Source organism: Diabrotica virgifera, chromosome 8 (genome assembly GCF_917563875.1).
Source record: "Diabrotica virgifera virgifera chromosome 8, PGI_DIABVI_V3a".
Lineage (NCBI taxonomy): Eukaryota > Metazoa > Arthropoda > Insecta > Coleoptera > Chrysomelidae > Diabrotica > Diabrotica virgifera.
The window spans coordinates 22,543,309-22,562,613 of NC_065450.1; the positions used below are offsets into that span (position 1 = coordinate 22,543,309).

The 19,305-nt window shown below is 33.0% G+C and overlaps 1 protein-coding gene across 2 annotated transcripts in view; it reads right to left on the reverse strand.

Annotated features, from left to right (window-relative positions):
* LOC114333319 (cytokine-like nuclear factor N-PAC) overlaps positions 1-19,305 on the reverse strand; it is a 105,442-nt gene that overhangs the window by 38,089 nt on the left and 48,048 nt on the right. For both annotated transcript variants that reach the window (XM_028283177.2, XM_028283178.2), the window contains exons 4-6: positions 13,255-13,701; positions 4,836-5,008; positions 2,208-2,523 (exon numbers count right to left, since the gene is read on the reverse strand). In XM_028283177.2, the coding sequence (XP_028138978.2) occupies positions 2,208-2,523; positions 4,836-5,008; positions 13,255-13,701 (936 nt within the window). The remainder of the gene's footprint in view (positions 1-2,207; positions 2,524-4,835; positions 5,009-13,254; positions 13,702-19,305) is intronic.

The window sequence follows — 19,305 nt, forward strand, 5'->3', positions numbered from 1 at the left end:
CCCAAATAACTCAAAAAAGTAAATATTTTATCGAAAAAAATATTTTGAGCAAAAGTGTAGCCTATAAAAAAAAACGAAAAAAATGGTGTACCAGTTAAGTCCACAAATTGAGTAGAAGCAAAGTTGTAGCTCATGAAAAATACGTTCTTATTCGTCGAATTCCAAATCGAATAATTCAACGCGAAATCACCGAAGAAAGAAGCGTTTTTCGGGAAAACCTTATTAACATTTTTAAAGTATCGAAAAAAAACTAATTATTATTTGTTTTTTACAAAAGTGTACAGCATCAAAAATAAACGAGTTACACTGAAAAAAAAGTTGGCCCCTTTTTTTTGGTAAAAAAAAAATCGTGAAAACCTCCCTCTATTTAGCACCCTAAATGAAATTAATCGTTCGGCTTTACCATCTATGTTAACTGTATGTGTATTGTTTATATGATCTGTAAGTTTGATTGGTTTGAAGTGCTTATTTTTGAAAACATTTGGTTTTATAGTAAAAAAAATTTCTAAAAATTTTTGAAAAATTTCATTTTTTCAAAATAACTTAAAAGTGTTAGTGATAAGAAAAATCTTAAAGAGTAAAAAAATGTAGGTTTTGCTATTATCAATATGCTAGTTTCATTTTGTTTCTCCGTAAGACAAAAATTGGTTAAGATATGGCTATTCAAAATTTGCATACACTCGTGATTAGTGACCCATTCAAGCTTTCTCAATTATAAACCTTTCAAAAATAAACACTTTAAACCGATGAGACTGACAGATCATATAAAAAATAGATAGGTAATTAAATTGTTTGTAAAGCGGTAGCGATTAATTTCATTTGGGGAGCTAAACACGGCGAGATTTTCATGATTTTAAAAAAAAAAAAGAGGGGCAACTTTATTTTGAGCGTAACTCGCTTATTTTTAATGTTAAAACTTTTGTTAATAATTAAAACAAAGCTTTTTTATAAACACTTTAAAAAAGTTTAAATGGGTTTTTCCCGAAAAGTGCTTAATTTTTCGGTGATTTCACCTTGAAATATTCGATTTGAAATTAGACGAATAGGAAAGTATTTTTCATGAGCTACAACTTTGTTTTTATTTGATTGATAGACTTAACTGATATACCATTTTTTTTGGGTTTTTTATAAGTTATACTTTTGCTTAGGATATTTTTTTTCGATAAAATATTTACTTTTTGACTTATTTGCGAAAAACCGTCTGAAAACGTAGTTTTTTTGTCGAAAAATCAACATTTTCAACGGCAAATAACTCGAAAAGTATTGACTTAAGCAAAAAACTCTATAGAACAAAAGTTGCTTAAAATCAGTCAATTTATCTATTTTCGGCCTTATCTTGAACGTATGTTTTTTCACCCCCGAGAAGGGGTGACTGTCACTCCCCAAGTAAAAGCAACCAACGGCACAATTTTAACTTTGAAGTGGAGGGTAAGTAGAACCTAAATCCAAATTTTCATGCAATTCGGAGTTGCCCCTGAAAATTACACGGTATCGCCGAATTTCCCGTTCATTTACTGGGCTATTAAGGGGAAGGAGCAAAATTTTGACGTACGTCAAAATTCTCAATGTGTTTGAAATGTATTCATTTCTTTCGAATCCTGAGAAAACTGTAAATATTTTTGAAAAATTTAAACGCAGAATGAAAGACTACAGTATTACCGAGGGCCGAAAGTCCCTGAAAACTTCTATAATGTTTACATTTTAATAAGCTACAGGGCTGAAAATAAAAGAGAAGTGTGATTTTTAATTGCAAATATTTCATTCAAAAGAAACTTTTTATTTACTCTAAGGGACTTTCGGCCCTCGGTAATAATGTAATCTTTCATTCTGCGTTTAAATTTTTCTAAAATACGTATTAGTTTTCTCAGGATTCGAAAAAAATCATATTACGATTCAAATGACAGTATACTCGTGACGTAATCGCACCCTTAATGTTCATTGGTTAGTCCATCTGGGCAACCGTAGTATGTAATGTCTAAGAACCGTGGGTTAAGGTTCTATATGAATCATGAAATACAACAAAGGCCACAAATGAGATATGCTGATGGCATTGAGAAGATTGAAGGACACAACTGGGAACAAGTGGCGCAAAATAGAAAACACTGAAAGACTGAATGGGGGGGGGGGGGCATGTCCAAAGTTGGATTACTTAAGGCTGAAGAAGAAGAAGGATCTATAATTATAAATATTAATATATTTTATCTTACCTGTACCAACAACTCCAATCTTTAATTTATCAGCTGTCTTCTTCGAAAATGCTTCTCCTGTTAAAGGTGGTACTAAAATGTTAATCTTCTTCGGGGAACGCTCCACCTTCTTAGGAGAACTTTTACTTCTCCTGGCCGTGTCTCCACTTCTTTTCTTCGGAGAACGTTCGAACGCTATTTTATATTCACTGTCCTCTTTCTGCTTTCTTAAATGCTCATTAGCTTGTCCTAACGCCTGCGCAAAGAACTGGGTTTTCGAACTTTTTGAATATTTCTCGATGTTTTTCTCGAATGGGTGTATGTGGCTTTTTTCTACCTGTAGAAACATATAACACTCTGTATAAAATATGTTTTATGCTTAATTCTAAATAACTTTATCACAATATAATAAGATGCTATTAACCCTATCCAAAGACATTTAGTCCAGAAAAATAAGATTTTTGTCTGGACACTTGACCAGCCAGGTTGCAAATGGATTTTTTTGGGTACTGTATTATACCTAATACATTGTAAATACAAAAATGCCCGTCACAGTTCGGACGAGAATTTTAGATAACATTAAGAAATAAGGGTCAAAAATGGCAGTTTTTTCGTTTAAATCGCTTCAGGTAAAGATGGGGTAATTAAATATCGTATTTGGGGTATTCATCTTTTAGTAGATGAGCAAAGGTTTAAAATGGCAGTTTTTGAATTTTGGTCCGATCATTTGTTGCCAAGGAAATTTCAAAATAAGACTAAAAGTTCGAAAATTAAAAATTTGCTATAACTTTTCCGAAAATGAAATTGAGACTTTGATAGCACGAAAAGTAGAGTCAAACAATCCTTATAATACAAAAAAAATCAAGATGATTCGTCAATTAGTTTAAACTTTATTCAATTTGTTTATCCCAAACAGCTTTTTTTGCAATGTTATTGATCAGAAAATAATAATAATACAGCAGTTCTGTGGACACTACATGAAAGTAGAATATTTTTATGTTTTCAACGCATTTAAAAAAATCAAATAAAAACTCATTTTTACCATTCCGAAAACATTTTTGGCTTATAAATAATTTAAATAACTTTATTTAATATTGACTTTGGACTAAATCTACTTTGTGATTTGAAAAGCAATATTTACATGAATTAAAAATAAAAGACTTTCCGCCTAGGTCAATTACAGTCAAAGTTAGCCATTTTTTTTTATTTAATTCGTAGTTACTTCTATATACATCAAATTCTACAGTAACAGTGTTAGTTTACTCCTCTGAAACGGTTTGGCCGATTATTATGAAATTTTACACGTATATCCTGTAGGACTGAAACTAGGTTGCCCCCAGACTTTAAAAAAAATTTTTCAACACCTATTTTTAATGGTCATGTATATATTTACATCTATAAAATTCTCCTGTCGCAGTGTTAGTTGCCATACTCCTCCGAGACGGCTTTACCGATTTTATGAAATTATATATGTATAGTCGGTAGGTCTCAGAATTGGCCGTAATCTATTTTTCATATATTGGCCCTAAGTGATAAGGGGTTCCCCCCTAACATTTTGTAATGTTAGGTGGGGATTTGTGTAAATTGCGAATTTTTTTTGTCATAATTTGTGTAAAAATATCAGCTTTACAAATAACAAAGTGGATTTAGTCTACAGTTAATATTAACAAGGTTATTCAAATTATTTATAAGCCAAAAATGATTTTTACTTTATTAAAATATTTTTGCAATGGTAAAAATGACTTTCGTTGATTTTTTATTAAACATAGTGAAAATATTGGTCTTCTTCTTTCATGTGATGTCCGCAAAATAGCTATATTAATATTATTTTCTGAGCAATAACATTGCAAAGAAGGTGTTTGGGATAAACGAATTGAATAAATTTTAAACTAATTGACGAATCATCTTGAAATTTTTGTGCATTATATGGACTATTAGACTTAACTTTTCATGCAATAAGTTCATTTTCGCAATTTTTTTCATTTATTTAACGCCTCGACAACTAATGGCCATTGGCATGGTAGGTACGGTGAATTTTTGCAGTCAGGTATATGAATAACAAATTTTTGATTTTCGAAATTTTAGTCTCATTTTGTAATTTCCGAAGCCACAAATGATTGGAGCAGAATACTAAAAGTTGAATACCCCAAATAAGATATTTAATTACCCTATTTTTACCTGTAGCGATTTAATAAAAAAATCTGCCATTTTTGACATTTATTTGTTAACAACTAAAATTGTCGTCCGGACTGTGACGGGCATTTTTGTATTTATACTGGATTAGGTATATAGTACCCAAAAAACCCATTTGCAACCTGGCTGGTCAAGTGTCCTGAACATGGTATATTTCTACCTTATTTCCCTGAAGTACTGACATCAAAGTAAATATGACAGTGAATTGGAACGTGGTTTACTAATATTATGTCGTGTATAAATTATTGACCAGAATGCAGTGGAAGGCATTCGGTATTTTGTTGTTAGATATTAACGTGTCGAAATGAATTGGTGTAGGTCTGTGATATTGGTGTAAACAAGTTATGGTTGAGTCACCGATTATTTCAATGTAAATATAATGTTATCCGAGTTTTACTTGATTTTGACCAGAAAGGCATATGATCCTAACTACCAACATAATTGCTTATGACATACCCAAGCGTGCGTAAAATCACCTAGAAACACCACTGGATAATATTGCTTGTTTGATTTTGATGATGGCATGGCGGCATCGACTTCTACTTCACTGATTATAACTGCAGGCCAGTGCGGATGGCCTACCATTTTAGCCCATACAATTTGCTGTTCAGTGTATTCCATATTATTATCTGAAAAAAAGTATGGAAAAAAATAATTTTATTAACGTTTCGACGCCCAAATCGGGTGCCGTTGTCAAAATACAAAATATTACTAAAATAAACTAAAGTGTTGTTGCTAAGCAAAAAAATTCTTCTAATAATTTATTTAATCTCACTCATTTATATTGGCAATTCAGACATATATTATACATTTTAAAGTAGAAGACTTTAAAATGATATTGCCAATATTTATGAGTTGCGTTCCTGGGACGACTTACTGAAAGATAGTTCATTCGATTACATGAAATTAACCCCAACTCAAGAATATCCGTCATAAAAAATGAACTATCTTTCAGTAAGTCGTCCCAGGAACGCAACTCATAAATATTGGCAATATCATTTTAAAGTCTTCTACTTTAAAATGTATAATATATGTCTGAATTGCCAATATAAATGAGTGAGATTAAATAAATTATTAGAAGAATTTTTTTGCTTAGCAACAACACTTTAGTTTATTTTAGTAATATTTTGTATTTTGACAACGGCACCCGATTTGGGCGTCGAAACGTTAATAAAATTATTTTTTTCATTTTAATTGTGGCTTATTTCCCATATAAATAATTAATCATAAAAATGCCACAAGGAAATAGCTTCAGAACAACATGAAAAAAAGTATTTTTTATACAGGGTGATTCATTGGGAAACGAAAATACTTAAATGGTGAATAGAGGTCAGTGAGTTCTAGATATATTATATCTCATTTGTTGGCCCATAACGGTTTTTATAACCGAGTTACAGGACGTTTAATAGATTTTGCTCATTTCTTTCTAAATCAATAGCTTTAGAACCATGCTGTATATTTTTTTTATAACTTATAAACATACTTATTGTATGTCTCATTCAGAACCTAAACGATCCATTTAATATTATTATTAAAGTTACTAAATCATTAAAGTTAATGAATAAACACTCAGTTTAAAAATATTTTACACTTATAATAAACTATTTTTAATGGGAAATAAGCCACAATTTTACCAAAAAAATGATTTTATTAACGTTTCGAAGCCCAAATCGGGTTTCGTTGTCAAAATACAAGTATTTTGTATTTTGACAACGAAACCCCATTTGGGCTTCGAAAGTTAATAAAATCATTTTTTTGGTAAAATTGTGGCTTATTTCCCATTAAAAATAGTTTATTATAAAAATGCCACAAGGAAATAGCTTCATAACAACATTTAACACTTATTTACAACATTGAAACGATCCATCAAAATCCGTTTGCACATTTGAAAAGAGCACAAAATACTGAGTATTTCGAGTTTTCAAAGTACAACTAAGCGAAACAGTTTTGATTTCAGAAATATCATTGGAACCAGAGAAGCACTATTCAATTTGCAGGTCATGGTTCAAAGATGTAGGGATATAGAACAACCGGCATATCCGTTTTATCGATCTCGAAAGGCCTTTGACCAAGTCAACCAGGACAAACTTAATAGGTGTCTTGCAACAGGTGGGAATTGATGACCGAGACCTCCGCATGTAAAATAATATCCAATATTGAACTGGGTCAAGATTGTGTAATATTGACTAACATTTACCTTAATTGTTTATTTAAATATTTAGTGTACGAATCCTTGAGCCACGGGTGCTGAATAAGCAACCCGTGTATTTGTAAAAATAACACACATCGATTGTCAAAAAATAATACAATGAGAAACAGAATAAACTTGGTGTTCGTCGAGGTAAGATGTTTCATTCTCCCTTAACTACTTAACATTGAAAAGAACCTGAAGTACTACCACCCTTAGCTCACAGGGTGACAACACATACTAGTTATATTAGACACTAATAAAAAAATTGGAGGCATTTGAGATGTGGATCTAGCGACGAGTATTGCGGATAAGTTGGGTTGATCGAATAAGAATAAGAAATAGTTTTACATCGAATGAAAAAGAGAACAGAAATAACAAAAACGATCAAAATTCAAAAGTTACAATAGTTCGGTCATGTAATGAGACATCCAGAGAGGTACAACCTTCTACACTTCATAATACAGGGGAAGATCGCCGGAAGAAGAGACCCAGGCCGAAGAAGAACATCCTGACTACAAAATCTACGAGAGTGGTATCAAGAGACCACCACTAATCTGTTTGGAGCTGTCGTAAACAAAGTTATTAATGACAATATGATCGCCAACGTTCGATCGGACAGGGTACTGAAAGAAGATACATTCTTAACCCTTAACAATCTGTTGTGAATTTGTTTTGGTGCCACAGAATAAAAAAAATTACTAACGATATTAACACATTGCACGCCACGCTTTAATCGGCATACTACTCTCAGAGGCCATTGATATCCACGGCTATGAAAGTTAGTCATACGTGTAGGGGAAGGTGTTTAACAGTGAACCAGTGGGGTACAGTGAACTACCAAAATATTAGAAAATCTGGCAACGCCAGACACTTGCGTTCTACGAATATTAACCACAGTTGACTTACAAATCCATCCGGCCAGTTAGCCGGCACGTGCTGCAAAGTTTATAGGAGGTGCGAGCCACTTGTTGTTTTTAGAGGGAAAAACTTATATATTTAACCTTTAACTACACGCGCTGGTGTATTTTGTACGCCAGATATAAGAATTCTACTGTAAATATATTTAAAAACTTAATTTTTGACCTTGTTTATCTCTTTAACCTATCACTGCAATGTGCTTTACAATTTGGTTTTAGTTTCGTTATAATCGGCGTTCTGGGAAGATCGTAAATTACAGTTTATTATTTGTTGTTTCCGGTGGTGGACAATATACGCCACGATTATATTAATATAAGTAGTAATATAAGTACATATTTCAATAGTTTTTTAGTCATTATGGCACAAAATATATTTTTCTTTATAAACAATACTTTTTCTCCTGTAAAAAATCACATTTCAAAAAATTTTTATTAGTAATTTTATTTATCATGGAATCCAGTTATTCCATCATTCCAGTTATAAATCCCAATTGGCTTACTGAGAAGGAACTCCAAGTTATCACTGATGCCGAATAAGGTTTATAACAAACAACTCAGTGTATTTTTCAAAAAAAAAACAGATCCGCTGTTTTTAAGTGTATTTTCTTGTGGCGTATAAAGTGCGCCACGCGTGTAGTTATGTTACTTCATGCGCGGGTAGTTAAAGCTTAAAGTAAGTACATATTACGATTTTTAATGTCCTTGCGTTGATTATATTTAAGAGCAAACCTTTTACATAATTTTCTATAGGTATTTGGCCATACTTATGTAAAATAATTGCAAGTGTGTTAAGCTTTTTTCTTATTTTTTTCTAACTTAAAATATAATAATGTGCAGGGTGGTACACAGTGAATCAATCGACCTTGTTTCACTGTGGACCAGATACTTTTTTGTGAGTGTTTGTTTAAAAAAAATGTGAACTAAGTTCACTTTACTTAAAAAGTACATTTATGTTTATTGTTTTTATTTATTAGACTCGAACTAAACACGTTCTACAATAACAATTTTACGTTTTTATTTTCTAGAATGCCGCGAAACAAAACTAAGGAAAGAAAAATTGGAGCAACTACACAGGAAAATATGAGAAAGGCTTTCGAAGCAGTAGAAAAAGGCATGAGTATACGAAAGGCAGCTAAAGAAGCCGAAATTCCCTATCCTATACTTCGCCGCTATGTAAAAAAAGAGAAAATCAAGGCAACATTTCTTCGGTTCCCAACTACGAAGTAAATCGGGTTTTTTCTTTAGAACACGAAAATGTATTAATTCGATACTTCAAGATTTGTGCACTAAAATTCTATGGACTCACCACAAAAGACTGCAGGCAAGTTGCTTATGAAATGGCGAGCTAAACAACATTAAATGCCAGATTCCTGGGAAAGAAATTCCATAGCTGGTGTAGAATGGCTTAGATGTTTTACGAGCAACGTCTTTTAACCGAGAAAATGTGAAAACCTTTTTTGAAAATTTATCAAATGTTCTTAACAGAAATGACAAATTTGCTGATGGCACACGCATTTATAATTTGGACGAAACTGGAACATCACTGTTCAGAAACCCCAAAAGGTAATTGCCCCAACTGGTTTGTCGAATGTCGGAAAGGTTACTAGCGGTGAAAAGGGAACTTTGGTTACATGTTGCATGGTAAGCGCAACAGGGCATGCAATACCTCCGCCATTGTTTTTCCCAGAAATAATTATAGAGACCTGATGCTGCACGGAGCTCCCCCTGGGACGTTAGGATTGGCGGCTCCGTCTGGTTGGATGAATAGTAATATGTTTGTTGACGTAATAAAACAATTTATCCATCATACCAATTCAACTCCTGAAAATCCGTCACTACTCATCATATATAACCACGAATCGCATTTCTCCATAGAGGCATTGGATTTGGCAAAAAATTCTGGAGTAACAATTCTCACACTGCCTCCGCACACTTCAGCTAAATTGCTGCCGTTAGATGTTGGACTGCTAAGTCCGTTTAACACGTATTATTATGCCTCTTTAGAATCCTGGATGCTTCGTAACCCAGGGAAGCCTGTCACCATTTATCAAGTGGCTGAGTTTGTCGGCCATGCTTATCCCAGAGATATGACACCACTGAACATAGCTGCTGCCTTCTCCAAGTGTGGAATTTTTCCACACAAGACAAGTCAGAGAAATCCATTGACCAGCCTACCCAGTCCACCACCAAAGTATTAATAACACCAGAAATATTTCGACCACCTTTAAAAGCTGGTTCTCGTAATGAAAAGAGAAAACGTAGAAATGTTAGAAAAAGCGTTATAGCAACAGATACACCGGAAAAGGATGCAATAGCTTTAGAACGGGCTAACGCAAAAGCTAAAAAAGAAACTGCAAAAAGACAGGTTTTTGCAGATTCTGCTAATACAAAGACCAAAGCTGCATTGACAAAACCAAATAAGCGTAAAAGAAAATCTGATTCAGACACAAACGAATCTGAAGAATTTATTTCTGATAGCTCTTCTGATGATGACTGGTACGAAAAACCAAGTGATGATAATGACTTAGAAATTTTGGATGAAAACTTTGCTCCTCTTTCACGAAATCCTAAAGAAGATGATTTTATCTTGGTACACTTTACTACAAAAAAACTGTCTGTTTATTACGTAGCAAAAATTTTACAATATATTGATGAGAATGATGACTGCTTCGGATCATTTTTAAGATTAAAAGAAAGAGAAAAACAAAAGTTTACATTACTCATTGAACCCGATCTAGCAAATGTAAAAATTTCAGATATTAAGTATATTTTTAAACATCCAAAAGTGCTTGGATCTAAAAGTAGACAAGAGAAACGTTTTTGTTCAAGGATGATTTATCCTTGCTGAACATTCGTTAAGTTTTTAACTCTCTATGCTTTATGTCTAATATAAGTTACTAAGTTTTTCAAATTTTGATGTTCGATCTTTTTATTTTTTTAATGCCTGTATTATTTTAAATTATCTTAGCAGAACTACGTTTGTTTGTTTAATAAGCACCATTTTTGTAATAAAACATTAACTAAATAAAAATCATATACTTTTTCCCACTTGTTTTTGATTATTGCATTGTTGGTTCACTGATAAATTAAATGGTTCACTGTAAAATTGTTCATGGTTCATTGTGGACCACCCCTGGTCCACAGTTAATCAAATGACATATAACAAACAAAGACTAATATCTATTACATAAATTGTTAAAATTAAAAATACACTTTAAAACAATAATTTAGAAACTCTATTCTGTAGTTTAAACGTAAAAAATATATTTTAAATTTAAATTTTACCTATTTTTTGAGCTTTCAAAAAAAGTGGTTCAGTGTTGAACATCTTCCTCTATATCAAAAATGAGCGACGTGGCACGCAATGTGTTGAATTGATAGAAGTTGACAAGATTTGCATGAAACTTAACACGCGTAATAGAATCTCTATAGAAATGACAAATCAATCTAAATGGAAATTTAAATAAATGAAGTAAATACACTGCGCGTCATAGAAAACGGGCACCCCAAAAATGGGTAATTTTTAATGTCTAGTATCTCCTAAACCTATTGTCCGATTTACGTAATTTTTTAATATGTTACAGCCATATTCCTTTACAATATCTCTGTAATAATATTGTTGCTAAACAGGTAAATTTTCATTGTATACCGGGTGTACGAATCAAACTGTGTTTTTTTCCTCAAAGTTCGCAACACCCTGTGGAATATTGTAGCATTTATCGATAATACTGAAATTAAAACCCAACTATAGCCTCAGGCTTTCTTAACATTTTGTTTTTTGGTTCATTCGCTTATGTTGGATAATACAAAAGTTAGGTACTTGAACAACTAGCCATGTTCTTCATCAGTACAGGGTGTTTCTAAATAAGTGCGACAAACTTTAAGGGGTAATTCTGCATTAAAATAATAATGACAGTTTGCTTTATAATCGTATGGTAGCAAGTGCTTCTTTTTCGACATACGGGATGTTGAATTTTTTCTTAGAAACTGACGATTTATTTATTGCTTGAAAACCGGTTGAGATATCCAAATGAAATTTGGTGGGTTTTAACACGTAGTTATTGCACATTTTTGACATACAATTAAGTATTTTATATTCATCGATCATGACCGATCATATTACCCGTATGCACGCCAATGGTGAATATAAAATTCTTAATTGCATGTCAAAAAATGCGCAATAACTATCTCTTAAAACCTACCAAATTTCATTTGCATAATCTCAACGGATTTAAGGACAATAAATAAATCGTCAGATTCTAAGAACAAATTCAACATCCCGTATCTCGGAAACGAAGCATTTGCGGACATATGTTTATCAAGCAAACAGTCATTATTTTTTCATACAGAATTACCCCTTAAAGTTTGTCGCACTTATTTAGAAACACCCTGTACTGACGAAAAACATGGCTAGTTGTTAAAGTGCGTAACTTTTGTATTATCTAACATCAGCGAATGAATCAAAAAACAGAATGTTAAGAAAACCTGAGGCTATAGTTTGGTCTTAATTTCAGTGTTTTATAAATACTAGAATATTCCACAGGGTGTTGCGAACTTTGAGGAAAAAAGACAGTTTGATTCGTACACCCGGTATACAATGAAAATTTACCTGTTTAGCAACAATATTATTACAGCGATATTGTTAAGGAATATGGCCATAACATATTAAAAAAGAATGTGTGTGTACTTTGTACGCACGTAAGAAGTTATACTTCTATTATATGATTATAAACGAAATTAATATAGTTTTTATTTATATTTTATTTAAATATTAAACTAATTTATACTTACTACTTCTCAAACAGTTTTATTAAAACAGTGCCAAAAATTAAAATAATAAAAGAATAAAACACACACAAACACATTAAAAATGCCACAAATGATTTCTGAACATTAATTGTCGGAATTTTTTTTAACTAAATACGTATTTTCTGAAAATAAAATTATATAATAAATATACTTACAATCATAAAATGTATAAAAAAAATAAAAAAATAAAAGTTTCTATTGGGATTCGAACCAACTTATCAGCGCGGTTGGTATTGGCGTTGTATTGGGGTTCATTCGCATTAAACGCTTCGCCACGGAGACAACGTGTCATTATGTGCGAAGATCGACTAACTAAACGGATTAAACTTTTGACATTTTTTAATTACATAAATCAAACTATTTTGATTTTGAATTGAAATGATTTAGAATTGAAAAAATACAACAAAACATGGAGTAAGAAAACAATATATTAGGTGAATATTGATAGAAATTTTGATGGTAATCAAATTATGTAAATAAAAGTATACATAATATGTATTTTGGTAGGTTCAAATAGGTAGGTACATATGATACATTTACAATTATTACGTACCTGTTGCTTTAAAAACTATTTAAAAGTCACTACAATTATAAACTTTTTTGTTTCTGTCCTCACAACAATAAAACTAATATATTATACATTTGTTTACCTTCATATTGAACAATTATTTATTATTGACAGATCATTTCAACACCCAATCAGAGCCCGTATAACGACTAATACCATACTGTCGGTGTGCGCATGCGCGCAGATCAATATAAATTCACCCTCAATCTCAATAGCGCCTAAAGAAGTATAACTTCAAAAATACGTAAATCGGACAACAGGTTTAGGAGATACTAGACATTAAAAATGACCAATTTTTTGGGGTGCCCGTTTTCTATGACGCTCAGTGTATTTGAGAAATAAACTAAATATATTTGTGTTGATCTTCAAGTCAAGAAAATTGTATCCTACCTGCATTATCGTCCTCAGCATTTTCTTTCTTGTTCGGAGAACTCGTTACATCACCATCACTAGATTTCTCTTCTTTAATGCGACGTTTTTTCGGTCTGTTACCGTCACCTTGGTCGTACCTATCAGTAGCTTGCTTAATTTTGATTCGGTATTTACTATCCTCCTTTCTCTTTTCCTCATATTCATCAGCTTCGTCTAAAGCCTGTAAAAATAATTGATTCTTTGAGCACTCGTAGTATTTATCCTTATTTTCAGTATACGGACATATAAACTTGCTTTCAACCCAAGCGTTCGCGTATTCTCCCAAAAATTGAACTGGGTAAAATTGTTTGTGAATTTTCGGAGGACGGGCAGTATTAACTTCAGATTCTTCAATTATAACTGCCGGCCAGTACGGGTGTCCCATCATTTTCGCCCAAACAAGCTCTTGTACTGCAAATTGTTTATCTACAAAAGATTTCTATGTTAGCAGACATACATTGAGATGTTGGATTATAACATAATAGTAGGGGAGGAAAGTATGGTAAATTTGCAGTTACTCGAGCATTATGGGGACCTATTGGGTTGTGAAGATTAGGTCCTAAAACCAAAAAAAAAAGAATGTGTGTGTGTGTACTTTGTACGCACGTAAGAAGATATTCTTCTATTATATAATAGGTAATTTAAACGAAGTAAATATACTTAAAAGGTTATTTGTATTTTATTTAAAAATCAAACTAACTTTCTTATCTACCACTTTCAAAAAATTTTTATTAAAACAACCAAAAATAAAAAAAAAATATGAATCGCCCAGGAATTGAACCCGCAACCTTCCAATCTCAGTGCTAACGCATTTCCCACTACTCCAGCGAGGCCCTAGAAATGTAAGTTTCGGATATAATTACACAACACGGCGACATATAGTGTAAAAATGTTATGCTTACATAATATTTTATTATTTTACTACAGGGAAACACAAATCCAAAAACACAAGAATTATAATAAATAATACATTTCCTAAAACCACTAATATATTCTTTTAATGACTTATTTGCACGGTTACAGATACATACATACCTATCTTGAAAGATTAGCAATGAACTACATATTGTCAGAACTACATACTGTCAGTGTGCGCAGGCGCACGGATAATGTACAATTTTACCATCAATCGATTCGCCGCTAAAGAAGAATATCTTCAAAAAAAAGTTTTCCATAAAGTGGGAGACTTTCCATTCTTTAAATTATTTTCAATTTCCAACAATCGTTTTTGGATTATAGCGCCATCTATACATAATTCGAAAAAATGTCTCGAATAAAAGTTACTTATTTTTAAGTAAAGAATCAAAATCTGCAATAAAAATGGTGGCTCATATTTAAGACTTTAAAGTAGTCCCTCACCCCACCTCCGTGCGGAGTCGTGTTTGGTGTAATTCGATAGATTTTTCAAAAATACTGAATACATGTATTTATCAGTTTTTCGATCCGATGTTCATTTCGCGAAATATTGCGGGGTTCGTATTTACCCCCCACCCTTCTCCGTGGGTGATCGTTCGATAGATTTTTGAAAAATATTGAACACGTATTTTTTAGTTTTTCGATCTGACGTTCATTTTCCGAGATATTCGCTTTTTTTTGTGACACTTTGTGACTCACCCATTTCCTTACGCTCCGCTCAAATCGTCAGATTTTTGTAATACAGTAAAACCTCGATACAACGGACTAATTGGGGGGACGGGGTGTCCGTTAAAGCCGAAAGTCCGTTATATAAAAATAGGTTTAAAATAAATCAGATTATTTAGAAATGTGTCCTCATTTTGCTATAATAAAAAGTTTATTGAAATTCTTTGTAAAATACAACGTTTGGGATCCACGGGGACCCCGTTGTTATGCAATGTATGTTAGTAAAGGCAGGGTTGTATAATATTAACAGAACGTTTTTAATTTTTTTACATTTGACCTTATTTTTGGTCCGTTGTATCCGAAGTCCGTTATATCGAGGTTTTACTGTATACACTGTTTTGCATGTCTGTACTTGACTTATAGTCCGTTCCAGGCCCGGCCCTAGGGATTTTGCCGCCCTGGTCAAAATCGGCGATCGCCGCCCCCCTTGGTAGGCCCATGACTCACAACCTTCCTTTAGCGATCGCCAACTTACTCGTAAACCACGATTGTATTTTTATTGATGTGTGCTGAATTATTTAATACACTATTTTCCACTTTATTTGAACGATACACGCTTAAAAACACTATATTTGCAATATTTTTATGAATTTTTACTAGATTGCTATACATCCATTACTCATTACTCACATCCGAATCGAGGTTGTAGGTACCAAATCTAAAATTTTATTTTTGATTTATTATGGAGGAGCTGAATAATTTCGTTTTGAATACGTTTTCCCAATTAGTGATGCTGCTTGCTACTACCATTCGTTGTTCTCCTAATGTGCTCTTGTAAAACAGAATCAAATATTCTACAGAGCTCAACAAGATATAAAATATTACCACTGTTGTGATGAAAAAGTTGATCAGAATCGGCCCTCAATGGAAGACACTGTTGTGCTGAGAACTGTATTATTAATATAAGTCGTTCTATTACATTTGTCCAATGACGAGTTTCTGAATTTGGAACTTTTTGTGTTTCTTCGTCTATTTAGGTTTTGCCTGACTCTATTCTAATTGCTAGTTCTACCCACTGTCGCTGTGACTGTGGATGAGCTGGAGATTTAGCGTGGCTGGACAAAGCTTCAGCCATATGTTTCCAAAAACAATACACAGAATTGTTTGCGTTAGAATAAATTAACCACTCTCTCAAGAGTTTTACCATTGTACATTTTGTAGCTGTAATATTTAGTTGTAAATCTGCGATCTAAATTATCTTTCGGGTACAACTGAGCCTCTGCAATGGGTAATTTTGGCGGAGGGTATCCTGTTACTAAAGTTGTTCTAGCAAAACATTAATTTTATTGGACCACTTTACTGGATCAGAATCAATAATAACATTGTTACAGTAGTGTGACAGTAGTAGTGTCATCAGTAGCTGACGTAGATGATTGTCCTAGATAACTGATGATTGTCCTAGGTGACCGAATTTGAACTGGGTGTGGTATCAGACGTAGATGCTGATGATAGTCCTAGGTGACTGTAATTGGACTGGGAGGGAGCGGCAGTAGACGTGAATGCAGATGATCTGGGTAAATGTTATCAGACTCAAAGGGAGCGGTAGCAGTTGTATGTTCCCTAGGTTGAGCAATATATTTTCAGTATGAGTGTATAACTATTATAAAAATTTACTTAGGCAAATTCTACGCAATACGTTTCAATCTCCTTCTTTGCTCTCTTTTTTCTGTACTAACTACCAGAAAGACGTTTTCTACCCTCCATTATTGCACTTACACAATTATTTTAATTACATTAAACACTTAATAGTATCCTGACGCACACCGGTACGGAAACTACACTGTACAACAATTGATCTAAATTGATTTAAAAACAAAACACAGTAAAAATACCTACAAGCCTATACACTTAAACGAAATACAAAGGCACAATAAAATTGTTAACGGCACATGTATGATCTATGGAAACTTAGTACTACTGCACCTGAACCATAAAAACAATCCTGAGAGGGGTGGGGACGGGTAGTTATGATCCCACTATTCTTATGCGATGAAGAGGAAGGCGGTGTTGTGGATTTCCCGTCGAATGAGCCTTGCATTTGTTTCACTTATTTATTTCTGGTTTTTACATTTGCATTTTTGCCGCTCTTGTTCATAATATTGATTTTTTATAATATTAAAAAAACAGTTTATTATTTCTTCTATTTCAAAAATTTGCTCTTCTCTAAAATTTGCCGCCTCTACATTTGGCGCCCTGGGCGGCCGCCCAGTTCGCCCACCCCTGGGGCCGGGCCTGGTCCGTTCTTTAACGGTAAAATATTGCAAAACCTCTAAATTTTAAAGAACCGTTTGGATTGACATGAAATTTGGCATACACATAGCTAACAAGTCAAAGAAAAAAAGTAATATTGTGCCGATATGTGCTTTTGCCCTAGGGGTGGTTTTCACCCCCTCTTGGGGGTGAAAAAATATTCGTCCAAAGAAAGTCAGGAAATGGATAAACTGGCTAATTTTAAGTAACTTTTGTTCTATAGAGTTTTTTCACTAAGTCAATACTTTTCGAGTTATTTGGCAGTGAATATGTTCATTTTTTCAACAAAATAACCACGCTTTTAGGCGGTTTTTCGCAAATAACTCAAATTGTAAGTATTTTGTCGAAAAAACATTCTTAGCAAAAATATAGCCTGTAAAAAATTTAATAAAATGGTGTATATATCACGTCTCTACACCGAGTAGAAGCAGAGTTATATATAGCTAATGAAAAATAGGTTTATATTCGTCAAATTTCGGGGAAAACTCATTACAACTTATTTAAAGTGTTTAAAAAAGCTTCATTTTTGTTTTATAAAAAAAATTTCTAACATCAAAATTAAACAAGTTACGCTCAAAATAAAGTTAGTCCCTTTTGGTTTTGGTAAAAAAATCGAGAAAATCACCCCCTAATTAGTATCTTAAATGAACTTAATCGTTACGACTTCACAAGTTTCTTGACTCGTGTGTATATATTGTTTATATGATCTGTAAGTTTGATCGGTTCAAAGTCCTTATTATTGAAAGGGCTGTAGTTAAAAGGGGTTGAACGAGTCACTGATCACGAATGTATGCAAATTTAGAAACACCAAATCTTAATCAATTTTTGTCTAACAGAAAAACAAAAAAATACATGATATTCAGAAAAGCAAATCTGACTTTTTTTGTTTTTCGAGATTTTTGGTATCTCTAACAATTTTTAAGTTATTTAAAAAAAACCGATTTTTTTTGCAAAAGCAAAAGGGACCAACTTTATTTTGAGCGTAACTTGCTTAAATTTAATGCTAAAAACTTTTTGTAAAAACAGAAATAAAGCTTTTTTTAAACACTTTAAAAAAGTTGTAATGGGTTTTCCCCAAAAAGTGCTTAATTTTTTTTGGATATTTCACGTCGAAATATTCTCTTTGAAATTTGGTGAATATGAATCTATTTTTCATTGGCTATCACTCTGGTTCTACGAGATCCAGAGACCTAACGCGTACATCATTTTTTTTACTTTTTTATATGCTATATTTTTGCTAAGAACGTTTTTTTCGACAAAATACTTACTTTTTGAGTTATTTGCGAAAACCCGTCTAAAAATGTGGTTATTTTGTTGAAAAATGAATATATTTACTTGCAAATAACTCGAAAAGTGTTGACTTGGCGAAAAAGCTGTATAGAACAAAAGTTACCTAAAATTAGTCAGCTTACCCATTTTGGGACTTATTTTGGACATATATTTTTTCACCCCCCAAGAGGGGGTGAAAGTCACCCCCAGGGCAAAAGCACACATCGGCACAATATCACTTTTTTTCTTTGACATGTAAGCTATACGTATGCCAAATTTCATGTCAATCCAAGCGGTTCTTTAAAATTTAGAGCAAAAACCGTGAAAGAATGGACTATTACCTTATCTTAGTCTGACGATTTCGAGTTTTTCTAAGGATGAATTTTTTTGGACTCCCCTTAACGAACTCCCCTGCATTAAGAGCCAATATATGGTAGAGGTACATTTACAGGATACAAGGTTTCTCCTCATGTGATAATCTAACGCGCTCGAGTAACTGCAAAAATCCCCGCTTGGGCTCCCCTACCATAATAAAAATAGACTAATTAAGGTATGGGCCGCTCTGTGCATCGATGTGTAACGCCGATATTAAAGACGTCATTGGTCAATATTGACTTTGTGTGGTCTAGCCATCTCTGACTGTCACATGAGCGGGACCGCTTGGTTAAAAGAGATAGATAGACCACCTATATTATAGATAGATCGACTGTCTATATTACGCGCTATTATGTTCAGTATGCCATGTCTGTCCTTATGTATATGATTATAATACAGTATGTAACAAAAACATAAGTCAAAAATTAAACTACACTCTGGGCAAAAATAACCGCCCCCTCAAAAATGGGTCATTTTTGATGTCTCATATTTCCT